Source organism: Carcharodon carcharias, chromosome 16, assembly GCF_017639515.1.
Source record: "Carcharodon carcharias isolate sCarCar2 chromosome 16, sCarCar2.pri, whole genome shotgun sequence".
Taxonomy (NCBI): domain Eukaryota; kingdom Metazoa; phylum Chordata; class Chondrichthyes; order Lamniformes; family Lamnidae; genus Carcharodon; species Carcharodon carcharias.
The window spans coordinates 75324743-75348511 of NC_054482.1; the positions used below are offsets into that span (position 1 = coordinate 75324743).

The following is a 23769-nucleotide window of genomic DNA, read 5'->3' on the forward strand; positions in this document are numbered from 1 at the left end:
GCCTCAAGACTGGAAAAGGGTGATCACCTGGGGTTTATTCCCAATCCAGGAAATTCGACTCGATTTAATTGTCCGATATTGATGACTCTTAAAATCCGGGGGCTGAGATTAAACAAGAACAAGTAATTGGAAAAGACAATGTTTCTTAGTGGCGGCAAATACATTTTTTGGAGTTTATTACGACTGTTTTGCAGCACTGTCTAATCTGACTGGCGCTCATTGTTGACCTGGTGGTACGAATGTGGAAGTATCTCGGTGCAAGAGCCAGTAAGCAATGCAGGAATCTGCTGACAAACAGACGAGCAGAATCGTCACTCTACCCAAACTCCGATTCCTTTTGCTATTCATAGCTATGTTACTCGTGGCGATCATAGTGCTGTTCTTCCTCGTCTTGCCGTCCGAGGAGAAAACCAAAGATTTTTACTCCTTTAAGGGAGTGAACATTAGAGGGAAGCTAATTTCACTAGAGAAATACAGAGGATCGGTAAGTTTGACAACTCCACTCTGTTACTAATCGGGCACAGTAATGGGGCTGTGCAAACTCACCTCTGCATGAAGATTTTGCAAAACTAACCACAACACGCGAATTTGAGGCATGCAACCTATTCACTACCCTAATTAAAACGAGTTCGCTGTCCTTCAATCTGTAGCTCAGAGGGAATCATGGAGGCCCCTTTGAGCACGACTGTATACGTGGCAACATCAATAAAGCAGTTTTACTGTTCTCTCTAAACGCGTTTACTTACTACTGTAGAGTTTATCAATGTGGTTTAAAGCTATGAAAACCAACACAATTCAAAGTAAGTGAGTCAGATATTCATTCACTGTTATTTAAGTTAACTGGTGCATCCAAGCAATCTGTTCCATTTCAAACGCTAGGACCATTACCTGCAAAACTAGTTGCCTATGTGTGAACGAACAAAACACAAAAGCGATAAAAACAAAAAAACTGCACAAAAGCAGTTCTGCAGACGCTCTGAAACAAAAACAGGAAATACTGGGATTTCTTAGCAGGTCTGCCTGGCAACTGTGTAGAAGGAAGCAGAGTTAACTTTCAGGTCTGTGACCTTGCAACAGAACTTTCAACCCTATACCAACTCTTTGATGCAGCAATCCATTTAGTTCCGCTTCGCTGCTCAGCCGTCAAAATTTCTCTTCAAATATTTATAATATTTATCTAATTCTCTTATTATTTATCCAATTCTTTTTTGAATGTCGTGATTGAATCTGCTTCCACCAAACTTTCAGTCAGTGCACTCCAGATCAGAAGGACTCGATGTGCAAAAGGTTTCCGTTGTCACCTCTGTTTCTTTTGCCAATCACTTTAAACCTGTGTCCTCTGGCTTCCAACCCTTCTGTCACCAGAAATAGTTTCTCCTTATTGAATTAAAATCCTTCAAGATTTTATATGCCTCTATTAAGTCTCTACACCTCTGTTCTAAGGAGAACAACCCAGGTTTCTCCAATCTGTGCACATAACTAAAACCACTCATCCCTGGCACTACTCTAGTAAATCTCTTCTGCAGCCTCTCTAACACCTTGACATCAATGTTCCCTCTGGCCACACAGCAACACAGAGGTTGCCGTGTACAAGCTATCCTCTTTAAGATATCACTCGCGCATTTGCACAAAAAATTTAAAGGTACTAAGCACTTAATTGCATAGAGAGTGCACAACAAACAAAAAAAATTAGAGGGGGTCATTGTTTGGCACCCTTCCTAAAGTGTGTTGCTCAGAATTGAACACAATACTCAGTTGAAGTCAAACCAGTGAGTTATAATTGTTTAGCATCTTTGCTTTTGTAATAAAGCCAAAACTTCCATATGCTTTTAGCAGCCTTCTCAACTTGTCATTAATTGGACACTTAAAGGCCTCAGAAGGCCTTTAAGTGGGTGGGTGGGCTGCTTGGTGCCTCCGCCACCACCCCCCATAAAATTTCAAACAGGTCAAGAGTGGGCAGATAGACGGCAAGTAGGCCACCCACTGGGTTTTATATATCCCCACCTTCAAACCCGCCAGCGAGTGTGAAATCCAGCCCATAAAGATAACGTTTTGATGCCTCATCTGTGCTGATCTCAGTTGTTGACATCTTACAATCAATGTTTTTGAACCAGGGAGGGAAAAACCAATGGTTGTGGTTGTTGACCAATCATCTCAGCCCAAGGACATCACTGCAAGAGTTCCTCAGGGTAGTTTCCTAGACCCAACCATCTTCAGCTGCTTCATCAAAAATCTTCCCACCATCATAAGGTCAGAAGTGGGGACGTACCCTGATGATTGCAATGTTCAGTTCCACTCAGAACTCCCTAGATAACGAAGCACTCCATGCTGGCATGCAGAAAAACCTAGGCTGGGATTGAGAAGTGACAAGTAACATTCGTACCATACAAATGCCAGGAAATGACAATCTCAAACAAGAGAGTCAAACCACCTCCTTCTGTCATTCAACTGAGTTACCATTGCTGAATCCCCACCATCAACATCCAAGGGCTCACCATTGATCAGAAACATAACAGGACTAGCCACAAAACTACTGTGGTTACAAGAGCAAATCATAGGCTGGGAATTCTGTGATGGGTAACTCGCCTCCTGACTCCCAAAAACCTTTCTACCATCTATAAGGCACAGGTCAGGAGTGTGGCGGAATACTGACAACTTGCCTGGATAAGTGCTGTTCCAACAACACTTGAGAAGCTCAACACCATTCTGGACAATGTGACCTGCTTGATTGGCACCCATCCACTCCTTTATAAACATTTACTCCCTCCACCATTGATGCAATCTGGCAGCAGTATCTACCATTTACAAGATGCACTGCAGCAATTTGCCAAGGCTCCTTTGACAGCACCTTCCAAACCTGTGACCTCTACCACCCAGAAGAACAAGAACATCAAGTGTATGGAAATACTACCACCTCCAAGATCACCCCTAAGCCACACATCACCCTCTCTTGGAAATATATCACCATGCCTTCACTGTCACTGGGTCATAATCCTGAAATTCCCAACCTAACAGCTTTGTGTATGTACCTACACCACACAAACTGGAGTTGTTCAAGAAGACGGCTCCCCCCTACCTTCTTAAGGATAATTGGGGATGGGCAATTAATGCTGGCTTTGCCAGTAACCCCATCATCCCATAAACCTATCAGTCTTCTACTATTCAGTAGCATCATTTTAACTAATTAAACTTCCACAATATCCTTGTGCACACTTGAGAATCCATCCATAAACCATGGCTCTGACAGTCCTGTACCTGATTTCCCTGTACTTCAGTAAATGATTGTGGGTTCTAGAGGAGAACTTGTGCGCTCTGTATGAAGCAAATAAGGACATTTCAGTATTGCACTGCATTTCAGCATGTGTTAGTCGCCTAGTTTAATAGATGTGGGTGCTTTTTTCCCTTTATATTTTAGCAAACCTTCCTTTTCTCAGTTACTTTTTCTACTCTTAAGCCTGCCATTCCATTTAGGAAAACCAAGTGACCCTCAATAAAATCTCTCCAAAGTTATGGGCTGGATTTTCGACTCCAAGGACCTTTAAAAATGGTGGGCAGAAGTCCCGCCTCCATTTCTGACAGATACAATTTTTGCCAGTAGGGGAAGCGGGGCGGGGTATGATTCACACAGGAGGTAAACCCAAGTCACAGAATCACAGAATCTTAACGGCACAGAAGAAGGCCCTTCAGCCCATTGTGTCTGCACCAGTTCTCCAAATGACCATTATGACCTTGTGCCATTGCCCTGCCTTTTCCCCTTTTCCTCAATTGAACCTGCCTCCACCACACTTCCAGGCAGTACATTCCAGACCCGAACCACTCGTTGTGTGAAAATGTTTTTTCTCACATCACATTTGCTTCTTTTGCAAATCCCTTTAAATCTGTGCCCTCTCGTCCTTGATCCCTTTACAAGTGGGAACAGCTTCTCCCTATCTACCCTGTCCAGCGCCCTCATGATTTTGAAAAATTCTATCAAGTCTCCTCTCAACCTTCTTCTCTCCAAGGAAAACAGCCCCAACTTCTCCAATCTTTCCTCATAACTGACGTTTCTCATCCCTGGGACCATTCTTGTAAACCTTTTCTGCACTCTCTCCAATGTGTTCACATCCTTCCATCTGTGGTGTCCAGAACTGTACACAGCATTCCAGCTGAGGTCTAATGAGGGTTTTATGTAAATTCAGAATAACCTCACTGCTCTTGTACTCTATGCCACTATTAATAAAGCCCAGGATGCATTATTAACTGCTCTCTCCACCTGTCCTACCACCTTCGATGATCTATGCACACACACACCCAAGTCTTTCTGCTCCTACACTCCCTTTAAATTTCCACCCCTTATTTTATATTGTCTGTCCATGTTCTTCCTATCAAAATGCATCACCTCACACTTCTCTGCATTGAACATCAGCTGCCACCTTGTCTGCCCACTCCACCAACTTGTCTATGTCCTCTTGAAGTTCCACACCATCCTCCTCGTAGTTCACAACATCCCAAGCTTCGTATCATCCGCAAACTTTGAAATTGTCCCCTGCACACAAAGATCAAGATCATTAATATATATCAGGAAAAGCAAGAATCTCAAACTCAGCAAGGCTATTTGAACTCAGTGCTGAGTTCAAACAGACCCCAGTTTGGCTGTTGCAAGTGGGAGTCATGAATTGATGTTACAGACAGAAATGCTCTTGAATGTTGGATAAGAGCTGTGTAACTGTCATGACCTGAAGTTTTTAAAAGGCTCAATCTTTAAAAGCATATAAAAACAGACTGCAGCTGATGGTGAGAGTTTAAAAAAAAACCCTCTGCTGGACTGTTTGATTGATAGCCATAGGTTAGAAAAAGCAGTGGCATCTGGTAGTGCAGTTTCAATAGACCTCCTTGTTGACATTTTTCCAATATGTCATTATGAATGTTTGGCTGAGTTTCGAAAGCTACAATTCTGTTAGCAGGAGGTTCTGAGTTCACAGTTTGATTGACAGCTTGAAGAGGTTATTAAAGGCTTAGCTGTCTTTAATGTGAGGTCTGATTTAAAAGCTTTGAATGGACTTTATGAATGAGAGTTGTTTTCACTATCAACTGTGTAGGAGTGAGAGGTGTATTAGATTATTAGAAGTTTAGTTATTTCATTTACTACATGGCTCCTGAGGTCTGTCTATGGTGGATACTGGGTGAGTGTCTAAGGAGATGGCATGAGTTGACGTCGGTTGGGAGGATCGTGGGGTTATGAGTTGGCATTGAGTTTGCATGGATGGTATGAGAGGCCATAGGAGGTAGGTAGGGGCATGAGTTGGCATTGATTTAGCATGGAGGTTATGAGGGCCATGGGGAGTGGGTGAGAGCTGAGAGCTAGAGACCTAACAACTTCTAAAACAAGTGGAAAAAAGTCCCAGAGAACTGAGACCTGCTTTCTATCCAGCCTGCCTTGTCACTTGCCTGCCCTTGTGGCTGCCTAAGTTCTGCTTCTAGTTTGGCGGGCCCAACTCTATCTCACACCTGTCCCCACCCCTCTCTCACCCCCCCATCCCAAACTCGGAGTACAAATCACACGTTGCGGGATACTTTTTAACCAAGTCAGGAAATTTCCTGATTCGAGCTACCCGACTCAGTAGCCAAAATCCAGCCCTATGTTTTCCAGATTGCATGGTCATAGCTACCTAACCCTATTGTGGGAAGTCTTGGTCTTTGAACTAGGTATTGATGTTGTGCCCCCATCCTCACCCCCCAAACCTTTTCTAAGGCCTGCCTATCATCTACCAATATAACGGTGCCAAAACAAGACCCAGTATTCTAGATGAGGCTGGATCAAGGCCTTGTACAATATTTCTTATTTTGTAATTAATTATTCTGGCAAAGCATCCTAAAAATCTATTTGCGTTTATAAAAGCCTCACTTTCAGTGACTCATACACTGTAACATCCAGGTCCTTCGCTTGATCAACAGCTTTGAACACATATCCTTCAATGATGTGCATCTGTTTGGCATTGTCCCTACCTAGGTGCATAACGCTACATTGATCTATATTAAGCTAGATAAAGGTCTGTTCTTCCATCATACCTTGCTCTGCCTGCAAGCTATTTTTCACATATAGGACATACTAGCAGATATCTTTGTATCACCTGCAAACTTGCAGATAGTTCCCCTGATTTTTTTATCCAGATTATTGGTAAAGATAATGAAGAACAGCAGCCCTAACACCAATTTCTATTGGAATCCACTACTGATCAATTCTCATGCAGATTTGGTATCATTAATAACTACATTCTGCCTATGAGAATGCAACCTTTTTCAACCCAACATCTACCTAATCCCAAATAATTCAACCTTATTTAATAGCCTTTTGTGCAGGCTACAGATTGATGGAATGGGCAGAAAAGTGAATTTAACGTGGATAAATATGAAGTAATGCATTTTGGTTTTAAAAATGAGGAATGAGAGTGTATGCTTATTGGAAAAAAACACAGAAAACTGCAGTGAAGAGAGCAGTCTAGTTCAAATATATAACTATCTGAAAGCCTGAGTGCATGTAGATTAAAACTATAAAAAGGCCAATAGAAATGTAGGAATTATAACCAAAAATATAGAGTAGAGGATTAAATAAATAATGATTTATACAAAATGGTGTCCGTTTCGTTTTTCTATCCTTCTCACCCTCTAGGAATTGTTTCTTGCTCTAATACAGGGAAAGGAGCTAACTGTTTGGTGAGTATCTGGTGAGTTGTTAAGGTCTATTCTGTTCCTAAGGTTTGCAATGGTGATAGAGTTAATAAAATATATAAAAAAGCAACATAAGTAAGTGAATGATATAATTAAGTAATTAAAACACATTAAGGAATGGCAGGACAGATGATGTGTCAAGGCTGCAGCATGTGGGACCTTCTGGATAGCATTGTGATCCAGGGCAAACATGTCTGCAGTAAGTGTTTGCGGCTTGAGGAACCTCAGTTCCGAGTCATCGAGCTAGAGCCTGAGTTGCAGATTCTGCAACACATCAGGGAGGGGGAAAGTTACCTGGATGCTTTATGCCAGGAGGCAGTCACACTACTTAGGATAAGGTCTTTTGATTTGGTCAGTGGTCAGGGACAGGACGGTGTGACTGCGAGTGAGGAAGGTAAAGGGACCCAGAGGGCAGGACTGCAGGAGCGTGAGCCTCTGCAATTGTCCAAAAGGTTTGAGGTTCTCTCAGCTTGTTTGGATGAGAGCTAGAGCTGTAGGGTGGATGAGCAAATTGACCATGACACCATGGTACAGGAGACCATTCAAGCAGGGGGAGCAAGAAGGAATGTGGTATGGTAGTGGAGGATAGTATAGTGAGGAGGATTGACGCTGTTTTCTGCAACAAAGAGTGAGAGTCCAGACTGCTGTGTTGTCTGTCCGGTATCAGGGTTCGGGACATCTGCACAGGGCTGGAGAGGAACTTGCAGTGGATTTGGTTGTCGTGGTCCATGTAGATACCAATGACATAGGTAGAACCAGGAAAGAGGTTCTGCAGAGAGGGTATGAGGAGTTAGGTACTAAATTGAAAAGGAGAATCTCAAAGTTTATAATCTCTGGATTACCTGAGCCATATACAAATTGGCATAAGGTACATAAAATTAAAAAGATGAACATGTGGCTCAAAGACTGGTGTGGGAGATTTGGGTTCCAGTTTGTTGGGCACTGGCATCAGTACCGGGGAAAGTGGGGGCTGTACCACTGGGACGGTCTGCACCTGAACCGTGCTGTGACCGGTGTTCTTGCAAACAGCATAACTAGGGAAGTATAGAGGGTTTTAGACTAAATTGTGGGGGCAAGGGATCAAATGTGGAAAGAATTGGTATATCAAAAAGTGGAGACAAGGTAAGAGAAGAAAACAGGAATATGGGAAATGAGGGTCGGAGAATGGCAGGAAGGGACAGAGAAAAAAAATCAAAGAATGCACCGCAAATCAAGACTAGATATCACAAAGATAACAAAAAGACAAAACTAGAGGCTCTATATCTGAATGCCTGTCGCATTCACAACAAAGTAAACAAATTGATAGTACACATTGAAGTAAATAAGAACGTAAGAACTAGGAGCAGGAGTAGGCAATTCAGCTCCTCGAGTCTGCCCCGCCATTCAATACGATCATGGCTGATCTCATTTCGGCCTCAACTTCAATTTCCCACCCTCTCCCCATAACCTTTCAACCCGTTACTAATTAAAAATCTGCCTATCTCCTCCCTAAATTTATTCAGTGTCCTGGCACCCACTGCACTCTGAGGTAGTGAATTCCACAGATTCACGACTCTTTGAGAAAAGTAATCCCTCCTCATCTCTGATTTAAATCTACCACTCCTTAGCCTTAAACCATAGCCTCTCTTTCTAGAATGTTCCACAAGGGAAACATCCACTCCACACCTACTTTGTCTATCCCCTTTAGCATCTTATATACCTCAATTAGACCTCCTCTCATCCTTCTAAACTCTAGCGAGTATAGGCCTAAACTGCTCAATGTCTCCTCATAAGACAAGCCCCGCATCTCTGGAATCAGCCTAGTGAACCTCCTCTGAACCGTCTCCAAGTAAGGGGACCAAAACTGTACACAGTTTGATTTGATAGCCATTAGGGAGACATGGCTGCAGGATGGCAAGGATTGGGTTCTGAATATTGAGCGCTATCTGACCTTCAAGAAGAATAGGAAGCTGGGTAAAGGTGGAGGCATAGTACTGTTATTCAAGGATGGCATTTGTGCAATAGTTGGAGATGCCCCTAGTTCAGGAGATCAGGATGGAGATGAGGAATAGTAGGGGAAAGAAGTCAGTAGTGGGAGTGGTCTACAGGCCTCTAATAGTAACTACAATGTAGGACAAAGTATCCAAGAAGAAATATTGGGTGCTTGTGATAAAAGGACAGCAATAATCACGGGTGACTGGAAAAAACTGGGAAAGTCAGATTGGCAGTAGTGGTAATCTGGATGAGGAATCCATAGAATGCTTTCAAGCTAGTTTCTTAGACCAGCATGTTCTGGAACCAACCAGAGAGCAGGTTACATTAGACTTGGTATTGTGCAATGTGACAGGATTAATTAATGACCTCAGGGTAAAGGTAGCAGCGACCACAATATGAATCTTACATCCAGTTTGAAAGGGAGAAAAATGGGTCTAAGACTAGTAATTTAAAATTATATAAGGGCAATTAAGTGGGCATGAAAGTTGAGGCTAGCTTAATGAACTGGGATTCTAGGCTGGGGGATAGATCAATAGAGAAATAGTGGCAGACATTTAAGGAGATTTTTCAGAATACTCAGAATAAGTATATTCCTGCTAAAAAGAAAAATTCTAAAGGGAGGACCTAACATCCCTGGTTAACTGAAGAAGATTGATTAGAATATAAAGAGCGGCAGACAATAACTAAAAGATTAATCAGGAGAAAGAAATTAGAGCATGAGAAGAAGCTAGCTAGAAATGTAAAAATGGATAGCAAGAGTTTCTACAGGTATTTAAAAAGGAAAAGAGTAGGTAAAGTGAGTGTTTATCCTTTAGAGAGTGAGATTGGGGAGTTGATAGTAAAGGAAATGGTAGATGAAATGAACAAATATGCTCCACAATAAAGGATATTAAAAAAATTCCAGTAATAGCTGGAAATTAAGAGGTGAAAGGGGGAGGGGAACTTGGTGAAACCAATCACTAGGGAAGTGGCACTGAGCAAACTGAAGGAGCCATGGGCTGACTATTATCCGGTTCCTGATGGACTTCATCCTAGGATCTTAAAAGAGGTGGCTAGTAAGGTAGTGGATGCATTGGTGTTAATTTTCCAAAATTCCCTAGATTCTGGAAAGGTTCCATCAGACTGGAAAGTAGCATAAATAACCCCTCTACTCAAGAAGGGAGGGAGGCAGGAAATTATAGGCCAATTAGCTTGATGTCTGTTGTGGGAAGGTGTTAGAGTTGATCATTAAAGAGATTATAACTTAGAAAAACACAAGGTAATTGGGAAGAGTCAGCATAGTTTTATGTAAATAGAAAAGGAAATCATGTTTAACTAATTTATTGGAGTTCTTTGAAGAAGTAACATGTGCTGTGGGTAAAGTGAGCCTGTAGACATACTGTACTTGGATTTCCATAAGGCATTTGCCACATCAGAGGTTTTTATGAAAAGTAAAAGCTCATGGTTTAGGAGGTAACATTTTAGCCTAGATATAGGATTGGGAGGCTGGCAGAAGACAGAGAGTATACATAAATTGGTCTTTTTCTGATTGGCAGGATGTGACTGGTGGAGCCCCATAGGGGTCTGTGCTGGGGCCTCAACTTTTTACAATTAATAGGGAACGAAGACATGGTAGCTAAATTTGCAGACAACACAAATATAGGCAGGAAAATATGTTGTGAAGAAGACCATAAGACCATAAGACATAGGAGCAGAAATTAGGCCATTCGGCCCATCGAGTCTGCTCCGCCATTTAATCTGATAAGTTTCTCAACCCCATTCTCCCACTTTCTCCCTGTAACCTTTGAAGACATAAGGAGTTTGCAGATAAATATAAATAAGTTGAGTGAGTGGCCAAAAATTTGGCAGATGGAGTATAATGTGGGAAAATGTGAAGCCATTCACTTTGGCAGGGAGAATACAAAAGCAGAGTATTACTTAAACAGAGAACCACCACAGAATTCTGAGGTGCAGAGGGATCTAGGTCTTCTCATGCATGAGTCACAGAAAGTTGGTATGCAGGAACAGCATGTAATCAAGAAGGCTAATGGAATGATATCCTTTATTATGAGAGGAATTGAACATAAAAGTAAGGATGTTATGCTTCAGTTATACAGGGCATTGATGAGACCACATCTCAAATAGTATGTACAGTTTTAATCTCCTTATTTAAGGAAGGATATAAATGCGTTGGAGGCAGTTCAGAGGAGGTTTACTAGATTGATACAAAAACAGAAAATGCTGTGAGTTAACGTTTTGAATCCGTATGACCCTCCTCCAGAGCTCTGAAGAAGGGTCTTATGGACTCAAAACATTAACTCTGTTTCTCTCTGCACAGATGCTGCTAGACCTGCTGAGTTTTTCCAGCATTTTCTGTTTTTGTTCCAGATTTCCAGTATCCGCAGTATTTTGCTTTTACTATTAATACCTATGTTGAACAGGTTGTCTTTTGTGGATAGGTTGGACAGGCTGGGCTTGTTTCCACTGGAGTTTAGAAGAGTGAGGGGTGACTTGATTGAAGTATATAGATCCTGAATGGTCTTGACAAGGTGGACGTGGAAAGGATGTTTCCTCTTGTGGGTGAGTCCAAGACTGGAGGGATGTTCAGAGTTCATGAAAGGTGTTATATAAATGCACTTTCTTTCTATCTAAAGTCCTTGCGAAGAAAAATGTATTATTTCATTTATTATTGAATTTCCACAAGAGGGCACGATTGATCAATTGGATAACTGTTTAAAAGAAATTGGGATTTGAAGAGAAAGCAGAGCGACAGTTGAAACATTAGAAAGGGTATGTGGTCAAGCTTTTAATTAACATTTTCCAGCAGAGAAAATTCTCTAAAGAAATCTTAACTTTGTAACATTGTCCTCATCAATCATACAACATTTAAAACTATTGAATTTTTATATGTCAAAGGATGACATATCATGTTTTTTAAACGTGAGGTACTGATCACAGGATTTTGTTTGCCTGTTCGTATGAATGCGGGTGATGGGGGAGGAGGTAAATGGGCAGAGTTGTTTGCAGGATTTTGTAATGCACTTCACTCATGTGACACTAGAGTAATAGGGAGTCAATACAAAGGGAAAAAATATAAAGAATAATCAGCATTCCTGTGGGAAAAGGGTTTTGCACTTGATCTTTTGTTGCCTTGTCTGATTTTTATTACAAATTGCTTTATAAGACTACAAAAGAAAGAAGTTTTCCTTCTTTCAAAAGTCTTGTATCCATATGACTTTCCAATATAGCGTTATAGACCGGAATTTTTCAGCCCTATAGGCTGGAATTTTTCAGCCCCTCGTGCCAGATTCCGTCAATGTGAAGGGAGATTTCAGTGGCTCAACAGCCCCACCATGGAAGGAGTGGGGGCTGGAAATTCCAGCCATTGAGTCTCTTTATTTAATCATTTTCAGAACATCTGCTAATCCAGTAATGGCATTATCCAGATAATACATCTTTAATCAGTCCACTTTTAACACATCTCTGCCCTCCCAAGGTCAGCTTAATGACAGAGGAGCCTGTTGCTTTTTCCCCTCAATGAATTGTTGCCTTGGAAACAGTGCTAAGAGGAAAAGGGAAAGAATTTTTTTCATTTAAAGCTGACACATAATACCAGATTTGGCTGAAAGCAGGAATACTTCTATCAGTTGCCATGGTTTTATTCAAGCATATAGGAATTTTTATTTTTGTTTGGCTTCTGAATTAAAATTATGATGCTATACATTATTGGTTAGCTATTAAAGAATCCGAGCAGTTTACTATGCCACTTTCATACCTGACTTCTATTTGTTTGTCATTATTGATCCATCTGCAATTCTCAAAAATGTGACCTTTGGTAACAATACATAAGGTAACAGCAAAACTCTTTTCAATCACATCCCTATAACCAGGCAGATGCCTTAATTAAGGCATAGCATAGTAACTGTGCTTCCACCCAATGGTGCAACACTTAACTGTTACGTTGAGATCGTTGTCTGCAGAATAGGCCTATAAAAGCTCTTAAACAAAAACAGAATTACCTGGAAAAACTCAGCAGGTCTGGCAGCATCGGCAGAGAAGAAAAGAGTTGACATTTCGAGTCCTCATGACTCTTCGACAGAACTTGAGTTCGGACTCGAACTCAAGTTCTGTCGAAGGGTCATGAGGACTCGAAACGTCAACTCTTTTCTTCTCTGCCGATGCTGCTAGACCTGCTGAGTTTTTCCAGGTAATTCTGTTTTTGTTTTGGATTTCCAGCATCCACAGTTTTTTTGTTTTTATATCTATAAAAGCTCTTGTCAGTTCTCAACACTGAATCCAGCTTGACAAAAGATTGTCATCAGGATGAAATGCAATGAGAAAACAATGGCCTGTTGTAAACCATGCAAACATATCAATGGTGAGAGCAACAGACAACCTGATCATAGTTTCAAACACAGCGATTGGCATGGATGTATTAAATACTATACTTTGAAAGATTATGTGGATGAAAAGTAAGTTTTTGTAAAACAAATATCTTGCAATAATCAGTATCAAGTTTGACAACAAATCCACAATGAATACCATAATATCTTGACATGTTACCCTTTTGTTAGTTTATTTAAAATTGAGTCTGAGGAATGTTTAATTGAAAGTGTTGACAACTAAACTGCTACCCCATCCTCTTCTCAATAATGATTTATCATTTTATGAAAATTTGGATATCATAAAAAACTTCAAAAGCATTCAATTTACTGAAGCTAATATTCAGTTTGTGGTAGACTCCTCATGCACCCAAACTTATGTTTGGCAGTAGCATTTTGTAACTATAATATACCAGGTAATATAAGCATGGTTAATGTGGTCTTTTGGATTAGTTTTGATCCTGTAAGGTGGCCAGAGAGGTATTTCCATTTTCTTCCCCCAAAATTAACCTTGAGTGGAATTTTATAGCCCTGTCGTGGTGGGGGTGGGGCTGTAAGATGCAGCGAACCATTCAAAAGTCCATTGATTTCAGCAGGACCATAAAACCCCGCTGGCGTAAGATTCCACCCCTTAGGTTTTTGTGGGTTTTGTGCTTCTCCCTGGAGATTGCAGGGCTGCTAGTTGGTAGGGGGCATCAAATCTTGATGTTTTATGCATCACCAGAGTGTGGGACAGACTTGCTTTACCAGATAGTCATTCCCTGCCTGATATTTCCATAAGTTTGGTATGTCTGATGCAATTTTACTGTCTTTTTAGGTCTCATTAGTTGTTAATGTTAATGGCTTCACAGAAAATCACTACAAAGACCTGCAGCAATTACAGCGGGAACTGGGCCCAATGCATTTTAATGTCCTTGGATTCCCCTGTAACCAGTTTGGGAATCAAGAGCCAGGGTCTGACCAAGAGATTGAAAAGTTTGTGCGAAGGACCTATGGAGTGTCCTTTCCAATGTTCAGTAAGATCAATGTCAAAGGCCCTGGTACCAGTAAAAAAAATCTCTTTGGTAGATTGATCTAGGCGCCTTTGAAGATAGCAATTCTGTCCCATTTATCTTGCTGAGCTCTGCATAGAGGTTGAGTTTTGTCATTACTGTAAGGTAAGTGCAGTCATTTACACCAGACTTTACTGCAATCCACCCTGTGATCCTTTAGATCACTGATTTCCTAGATCTCTTTCAAAACTGCAATTAAGCCAATTCTCAGTATCATTGTTTCAAAATTGTAGAGAAGGGATCCCAAAATTATCTCTGAGGTTCGATGCCATGTGGGCAACCTGTTTGGACACTTTTGCAATGTATTAATTCTTTGGGATTTTGTTTACGTTTAGGAACCGTGCTGTACATATATCATTGCTATGTCACTACTTTTGTTTTTAATCCTAAATTGCAGTCATTTTGTGTCTTTTTGTTCTAATTTTTTAGGTCTCATTAGTTGTTAATGTTGCCAGTGAGTGTGGCTTCACAGAAAATCACTACAAAGACCTGCAGCAATTACAGCGGGAACTGGGCCCAATGCATTTTAATGTCCTTGGATTCCCCTGTAACCAGTTTGGGAATCAAGAGCCAGGGTCTGACCAAGAGATTGAAAAGTTTGTGCGAAGGACCTATGGAGTGTCCTTTCCAATGTTCAGTAAGATCAATGTCAAAGGCCCTGGTACGAATGCAGCTTTCAAATATTTAACAGGTAAGAATGAGATTCATTAGAAGTTAGGAGTGACTATTAACTTGAAATGTGAAACCAATTATCAATAAAATCTATCTGCATTACTCAAGAAGTGCAGTAGTTTCCCCGTGAGAAGAGGTTATCAGAAGTCACATGTGAATTTCCAGTAACATTCTGCTAGTTTCCCAATTATCTATTGTTCCAGACAATCAAACATTTTATCAGGATTCAGGTAAATCTCTATGCATGTTGATAATGTATTTTACTTTGTGGGCAGTTTTAAACATTTTTTCCTGAAATGGAGTTTTGAATATTTAGGATGTTGGTTCCTGTCCAAAGCAGGAACAGCATTTTCCCAGGCTTTCCTTTGCCAATTTTATCCACTCCCTACTGCCGTCCCCCAATCCAACCTTTCCACAGGCATCAGGTGACCTCTGGTACCTTGCTCAAGTTGTCATTTTACACTTGTGAGTCAAGACTGGTGAGCTAAGTAGCCATGTAAGGCAGTACAACAGAAGTATTATCTTGCATGTAATTGTCATAATTCTTATGCAGAGAGCACATTTCTATGCTCTAGGACTTCATGTAAGATGGCTGCTCTCCATCCCAAAACTTGAAAGTCTGGGTTGTAAAATTTTAATTCAGCAACTGGACACAATCCTGGCTCCTTGTAGCAATGTGTTTTAATAATGTGTCATGCAGCTGGTTTAAATTTCTAGCTCTGTGGTGCACTGAGCATGCACGAAACATGAAAAGAGACAATAAATTAAAACAAAAATATTACAAATATACGGCAGGTTTGTCAGCATCAGAAAGGGGAAAAGATATGTTACCATTTTGGGTTGAGACCATCAGAATTGGAAAGGGGAGATAGGTGAGCCCTGTTGTATGATTGAACAGAGAGGGGAAACAATTAATAAATGTAATTGAACCAATACTGACACAAAGGGAGGCAAAGATCTGGCTGTTTTTTTAAAATTTACTGGGAAAGGTGGAAAATGCTGGTTAATGCATTTAGACTTTCTCAATCTGATTGGGAAAACATGATAGACACTCCAAAATAGTTAAGTGGAATCTGAATGAGAGAAACGAGTCAGGAAATCAGATTGAGAGCTGAGAACACTTGCTCACTGGATGTACGTGTTGGAGATTTGGATGCACGTTTAAATTATTGGTGAAAAAATTGTGTACAGTTCTTGCCCTTATTTATAATATGAACATCCAATGGATGAAGCACTAAACTGGGAAAATCCCCCCATTACTTAAACCTGAAAATTGCTGAGTACCTCAGAAAAATAGATACTGTTGTTGAAGTTTGTGTTGCAATTGATTGGAACTGTGAAGGGATTGAGAATGGGAGGGGGAGCTGCAGTGAGAACCATTTAAATATAAATGTTAACATGCTGGGCTTATTGCTAAATACTACAGCCAGTAAATGGGAGTCTACCCTAAAGCTCCCAGATAGAGAACAAAAAACAGAGAATGTGATACTATCAAAGGCTGATGTGTTTTTACAAAAAAAAACTAACTTTACAGTTTGTAGTATTTATAGACCTGATGAGAAGCAGGGTTAGAATTTTAAACTGGCCATATGTACAACACTCCTTGAAATTGGGCAGTAAAATACACCAGGAAAATGCTGCTTGTTAAATACCATTTTCCAATATCACTGCTTGTGAATTCATGTTCTCCAGAAACTGGCAAACTGTGTAACACAGCAGTGCAGCACATATTAGCAATCAGGATCAGGAGCCTTAGCTAATTTTCCCCCTCTCTTGCCTAGCAATTGTAATGCCCCAACTATCACCTCCATTGAGTTCAGCTAATTTAACAAAGACTTGGAATGCGCTTGAAGGAAATCAATAAAACAGCATGACTACACAAGCTGGTCTCTTGCTCCACAAGCCCAACATTCTGTGGGAAAGGAAGACTCTCCTAACATCTAAACTAGTTTTGTTTTTGCACAACTTGAATTTGTGACTCCTAATCCTCCCTAGTCTATTCAGGTGAAACAATTGTCTACTTGAACACAATCTAAACCTTTCATCATCTGTTTTAAACTTGAAGCGAATTACCACTAAAGCTGCTCTTTAAGGTGTAGACACCCAACTCCTTGAGTCTTTAATGCAGCTAAGATACTTATAAGCTCAAGGTGACCATCATCTCAGTGGAGCTGTTAATCTAGAGGGATTCCAAAAGCCAAGCAAATTCCTGATGAATGTGTTTAAAGTCTTCTATTCTCAGGGGAATAACCCCATACATCATTTGGAAACTTTACTGATCTATTCTAGTTTGTTCTTATGTAGAAGCGTTTGTCAGTTAATTAAATTTCTGTGCTCCCCAGGAAAGATAAACATTTCTAAGGGAAATTTTCTTTTAAAGTTTCTAAAACATTAAGTAAAGAAACAAAAAAGTCATTATACAGATCCTAAGATCAATTTCTTGAACCGGATGAAATTTAAGTGGAGGTAGAAATTGACAGAGCTTGGGATAAAAGGACGTCTGTGACTTGATGCCCTTGGCCACCAGAAATAGGAAAATATGCATTGGCTTATCAGTGTTGTCCATGTCTCAGGAAAAATCAAAGAAAATTAAAGGAATTAAAACTGGTCTTGTGTAAAACATAATGGTGGTGGACCGAACAGTGGAACATGGGAACATTGGAATTGCTGGACAAGAAAAACAAGGTTTATCTAGTTCACTTTCTACTATTCTGGTAGTCATATGACACGGCAATAATGGAGTTGACAAATAATCATAGCAACCAATCTCAATCAATTAGTCTGCAACAGATACAATGTCACCACATCCCCACTGGTGAAAAGCTTTAGGAACTATAGATCCAAAGTCACCTGTTCCCTCCCAAGCATGCTATCAACATATATCACATCTCAAATTCCTCTTATACTGCACGCTGAAATATTATTTTCTGAAATAAATTGATCTAATTTGCATTTGAATGAATAAAAGTTGGGCGGAATTTTCAACTCCCATTATTGGCAAGCATGTTTGGCAGCATGAGTGGACAATATAGCGAGAAGGCCAAAAATTGGTTTTAGGCTGTCATGAAACCAGTTTGCAATCGTCCACTCTGCTTGTTAATGGCGGGCTATGTTGCTGGCCGCCGCATGTTGGGAACCTAATTTGAATACTTTATCAAAACAAAAACAGAATTACCTGGAAAAACTCAGCAGGTCTGGCAGCATCGGCGGAGAAGAACAAAGTTGACGTTTCGAGTCCTCATGACCCTTCAACAGAACCGAGTAAAAATAGGAGAGGGGTAAGATATAAGCTGGTTTAAGGTGGGGGGTGGGGGGAGAGAAGTGGGGGTGGGGTGGTTGTAGGGACAAGCAAGCAGTGATAGGAGCAGATAATCAAAAGATGTCACAGACAAAAGAACAAAGAGGTGTTGAAGGTGGTGATATCTAAAAGAATGTGCTAATTAAGAATGGATGGCAGGACACGCAAGGTACAGCTCTAGTGGGGGATGGGGTGAAATAAGACTAAAAGGGCATAAAAGGTATAGATTTAAAAATAATGGAAATAGGTGGGAAAAGAAAAATCTATATAAATTATTGGAAAAAACAAAAGGGAGGGGGAAGAAATGGAAAGGGGGTGGGGATGGAGGAGGGAGTTCAAGATCTAAAGTTGTTGAATTCAATATTCAGTCCAGAAGGCTGTAAAGTGCCTAGTCGGAAGATGAGGTGCTGTTCCTCCAGTTTGCGTTGAGCTTCACTGGAACAATGCAGCAAGCCAAGGACAGACATGTGGGCAAGAGAGCAGGGTGGAGTGTTAAAATGGCAAGCGACAGGGAGGTCTGGGTCATTCTTGCGGACAGACCGAAGATGTTCTGCAAAGCGTTCGCCTAGTCTGCATTTGGTCTCTCCAATGTAGAGGAGACCACATTGGGAGCAATGAATGCAGTAGACTAAGTTGGGGGAAATGCAAGTGAAATGCTGCTTCACTTGAAAGGAGTGTGTGGGCCCTTGGACGGAGAGGAGAGAGGAAGTGAAGGGGCAGGTGTTGCATCTTTTGCGTGGGCATGGGGAGGTGCCGTAGGTGGGGGCTGAGGAGTAGGGGGTGATGGAGGAGTGGACCAGGGTGATCCGGAGGGAATGATCCCTACAGAATGCTGCTCGGGGGGGTGAAGAGAAGATATGTTTGGTGGTGGCATCATGCTGAAGTTGGCGGAAATGGCGGAGGATGATCCTTTGAATGCGGAGGCTGGTGGGGTGATAAGTGAGGACAAGGGGGACCCTATCATGTTTATGGGAGGAGAAGGCATGAGGGCGGATGCGCGGGAGATGGGCCGGACACGGTTGAGGGCCCTGTCAACGACCATGGGTGGAAAACCTCAGTTAAGGAAGAAGAAGGACATGGCAGAGGAACTGTTTTTGAAGTTAGCATCATCAGAACAGATGTGACGGAGGCGAAGGAACTGAGAGAATGGGATGGAGTCCTTACAGGAAGCGGGGGTGTGAGGAGCTGTAATCGAGGTAGCTATGGGAGTCGGTAGGCTTGTAATGGATATTGGTGGACAGTCTATCACTAGAAATTGAGACAGAGAGGTCAAGGAAGGAAGGGAAGTGTCAGAGATGGACCATGTGAAAATGATGGAGGGGTGGAGATTGGAAGCAAAATTAATAAATTTTTCCAGGTCCCAACGAAAGCATGAAGCAGCACCGAAGTAATCATCGATGTACCGGAGAAAGAGTTGTGGGAGGGGGCCGGAGTAGGACTGGAACAAGGAATGTTCCACTTACCGCATAAAGAGACAGACATAGCTGGGGCCCATGCAGGTACCCATTGCCACACCTGTTATTTGGAGGAACTGTGAGGAGTTAAAGGAGAAATTGTTCAGTGTGAGAACAAGTTCAGCCAGACGGAGGAGAGTAGTGGTGAATGGCGATTGTTCGGGCCTCTGTTCGAGGAAGAAGCTGAGAGCCCTCAGACCATCCTGGTGGGGGATGGAGGTGTAGAGGGATTGGACGTCCATGGTGAAGAGAAGGCGGGTGGGGCCAGGGAACTGGAAATTGTTGATGTGACATAAGGTGTCAGAGGAATCACGGACGTAGGTGGGAAGGGACTGGACAAGGGGAGAGAGAAGGGAGTCAAGATAACAAGAATGAGTTCCGTGGGGCAGGAACAGGCTGACACGATCGGTCTGCCGGGACAGTCCTGTTTGTGGGTTTTGGGTAGGAGGTAGAAGCGGGCCGTCTGAGGTTGGGCGACTGTCAGGTTGGAAGCTGTGGAAGGAAGATCTCCAGAGGAGATGAGGTCAGTGACAGTCCTGGAAACAATGGCTTGATGTTCAGTGGTGGGTTCATGGTCCAGGGAGAGGTAGGAGGAAGTTTGTGTGAGTTGACGCTCAGCCTCCGAGAGGTAAAGGTTGAATACTTTATCGTTCATTATAAGCCCTACTCGCCGGAATCATCCCCTCGACACTGGGTCATCCGGGATCATACCAACGTATTTTACAACTGTACATAAGTGAACTGCACCTAGTGGGCTACACTTTGCTCGGGACTTTGAGGTTTGTTTTCCTACCTTGCTTCAATGCTTGGCCTAAATAGCCAAGTGGTTATGGTACTGGGTTTGTAACCCCAAGATCAAGAGTTCAAATCTCACAATGGCAAAACAATGTACCTTCATCTGAAACAGATGGAAATGGGTTTGTACTCGAAAGAGTTACACCAACACCCACACTGATTTTGCGCTTGGCCTAAATAGCCAAGTGGTTATGGTACTGGGTTTGTAACCCTAAGCTCAAGAGTTCAAATCTCACAATGGCAAACTATGAAACAATGTAACTTCATCTGAAACAGATGGAAACGTGTTTGTACTCGAAAGAGTTACAAAGATACGTTAATTATGGGCTTGGCTTAAATAGCCAAGTGGTTATGGTACTGGGTTTGTAACCCCAAGATCAAGAGTTCAAATCTCACAATGGCAAACTATGAAACAATATAACTTCATCTGAAACAGATGGAAACAGGTTTGTACTCAAAAGAGTTACAGTGTTACCACTTAAGCTTGGCCTAAATAGCCAAGTGGTTATGGTACTGGGTTTGTAACCCCAAGCTCAAGAGTTCAAATCTCACAATGGCAAACTATGAAACAATGTAACTTCATCTGAAACAGATGGAAACAGGTTTACTCAAAAGAGTATCAAGAGTTCAAATCTCACAATGGCAAACTATGAAACAGTGTAACTTCATCTGAAACAGATGGAAATGGGTTTGTACTCAAAAGAGTTACCTTGCTTCAGGCAGCACTTGCAGTCATTAGTGTTAGCATTTAATAGGTCCTATTTAAGCTTGGCCTTAATAGCCAAGTGGTTATGGTATTGGGTTTATAACCCCAAGATCAAGAGTTCAAACCTCACAATGGCAAACTATGAAACAATGTAACTTCATCTGAATAGGAACAGATGGAAACATGTTTATAGCTTGGCCTAAATAGCCAAGTGGTCATGGTACTGGGTTTGTAACCCCAAGATCAAGAGTTCAAATCTCACAATGGCAAACTATGAAACAATGTAACTTCATCTGAAACAGATGGAAACAGGTTTACTCAAAAGAGTATCAAGAGTTCAAAAGCCAAGTGGTTATGGTACTGGGTTTGTAACCCCAAGATCAAGAGTTCAAATCTCACAATGACAAACTATGAAACAATGTAACTTCATCTGAAACAGATGGAAACAGGTTTACTCAAAAGAGTATCAAGAGTTCAAATCTCACAATGGCAAACTATGAAACAATGTACCTTCATCTGAAACAGATGGAAATGGGTTTGTACTCGAAAGATTTAAAAGATTATCAAGAGTTCAAATCTCACAATGGCAAAAACCATGAAACAATGTAACTTCATCTGAAACAGATGGAAATGGGTTTGTACTCGAAAGAGTTACACCAACACCCACACTGATTTTGGTTCCTTTAAACTTTGTCCTTGGTTTTACAGCTGACCTGAATTAGGGGCTGTGCCTGATTTATCCCAATTTTGTTGATTTGGTTTAATTGTTTTCATTTAAAAGATTATCAAGAGTTCAAATCTCACAATGGCAAACTATGAAACAATGATATCTGCATGGAAATGCAGCCATACTCCTTTGGGCTTGGCTTAAATAGCCAAGTGGTTATGGTACTGGGTTTGTAACCCCAAGATCAAGAGTTCAAATCTCACAATGGCAAACTATGAAACAATATAACTTCATCTGAAACAGATGGAAACAGGTTTACTCAAAAAGAGTATCAAGAGTTCAAATCTCACAATGGCAAACTATGAAACAGTGTAACTTCATCTGAAACAGATGGAAATGGGTTTGTACTCAAAAGAGTTACCTTGCTTCAGGCAGCACTTGCAGTCATTAGTGTTAGCATTTAATAGGTCCTATTTAGTGAATGCTAAATGCCCAGTACTTGATGGTAATAAGGTGAACAGGTGTTGGGCATTAAGATAAAAGCAAAATACTGCAGATGCTGGAAATCTGAAACAAAAACAGAAAAAGCTGGAAAAACTCAGCAGGCTCTGAAGAAGGGTCATATGGACTTGAAATGTTAACTCTGCTTCTCTCTCCACAGATGCTGCTAGACCTGCTGAGTTTTTCCAGCATTTTCTTTTTTTGTTTCAGGTGTTGGGCATTGATTTGCTAATGTTACTCAATTGTATAAAAGGAAGAGCCAGCCAACACAGGCTGTCTGGTGTGTTAGAGGGGAGAAGTTCGCTCTGTCTTGAGCAATAAAACTCTCTACTTAAGCATACTAGTCTCTGTGTATCCTTCACATCCAGGCTTGGGAGTTAGCCAACATTCAGCACCAGGCTTTGCAGGCAGCACCACATCACTTTTAGGGGGCTCACAGACAGGTCTCTCCCTAGCAGCCCAGCTGTAGATGGGGGTGGCTTTTCAATGGCTGAATGACTAGGGCTTGCTTGGGGAAGGGGGTGAAGTGGCCTCAGGCAAAGGAAGAGGCTGCAGGGTGAAGGCTGTACCGGGGAGGGGGGCATCCTAGAGTCTGTGTGGGGGCACATGTTGATCTGTGCAAGTGGCCTCAAGGTTATGAGGGCTGAGGAGGCAGTGTCCAGAGCAGATGAGGCCAGATAGAGATGTGAGGGTGTGTGTGTAAGAGTGAGTGGTGGTGTCCCTTTAGCTGGCAGTGAGTGAGATGCCAGTGAATGTGCGATGGCCTTGTGAGTGTGTGAGTTTAGAGTGATAAGATGGTTGCCTTACCCTGGCAGCCTGCATGAGATCATTCATCCTCTTGCTGCACTGGATGGCCAACCTCTTATATGCAGTGTTGGCACTGACCACCACTGCCACCACTTCCCAAGCCGGAGATCACTGGACCTCCTGTGGCAAGAGCGGGGACGGATGACATTATGGCGGGCCTCCAGGAGACATTCCAGTGATGGGTCACTGAATTCTTCTTGGCTTTCAAGCCATGTCTTCACTGGAGCAGTTCTGGGCTACAAGCATTGAGAACTGTGTGCATGGTTGCAGTTTCAATATGGCACCCAGAGTATGGAAGCAATGAGATAATGGCGTGACAGGCGATTCAGAGGCCACCTGCCAGCGAGTCAGCGTGTTTCCTGTGGATGCATAATTAATGAGGTGGGAAGCAGATGATACAGCGTGAAAACCAGTCACCCACTACTGCATTTAGTGCAATTCTGGAACGATTCTGCCCATTATCTGCATCCTCTGTCCCATAAGGTACTTCTTCCATTGACATCATTCAGTTCCTGAAATTATATTTCTGCAGATTAGTTTTAAATTTATCCCATATCAAGCACAGGCTGTGTTCTTTAGTTCTACTGTTCTGGACAAAATGAAACCATGTTCTACATATTCTGGCCCTGTTAGAATCCAAAAGCTTGTAATCAAATCACCTCTTGACCTCTTTTCCAGTGAGAACATGCTTAATAGTTGTTCCTCATAATCTAGTCCCACCATCACTACAGTCATTCTGGATGCTGTCTGCTGTATCATTTCAAAAGCTTCAAT

General features: G+C 41.7%; 1 protein-coding gene across 1 annotated transcript in view; it reads left to right on the plus strand.

Annotated features, from left to right (window-relative positions):
• The first annotated feature begins 214 nt into the window (after positions 1 to 214).
• Positions 215 to 23769, plus strand: part of gpx7 (glutathione peroxidase 7) — a 33937-nt gene continuing 10382 nt past the window's right edge. The window contains exons 1-2 of the mRNA XM_041208470.1: positions 215 to 484; positions 14525 to 14786. Of these exons, the coding sequence (XP_041064404.1) occupies positions 275 to 484; positions 14525 to 14786 (472 nt within the window). The 5' untranslated portion in view covers positions 215 to 274. The remainder of the gene's footprint in view (positions 485 to 14524; positions 14787 to 23769) is intronic.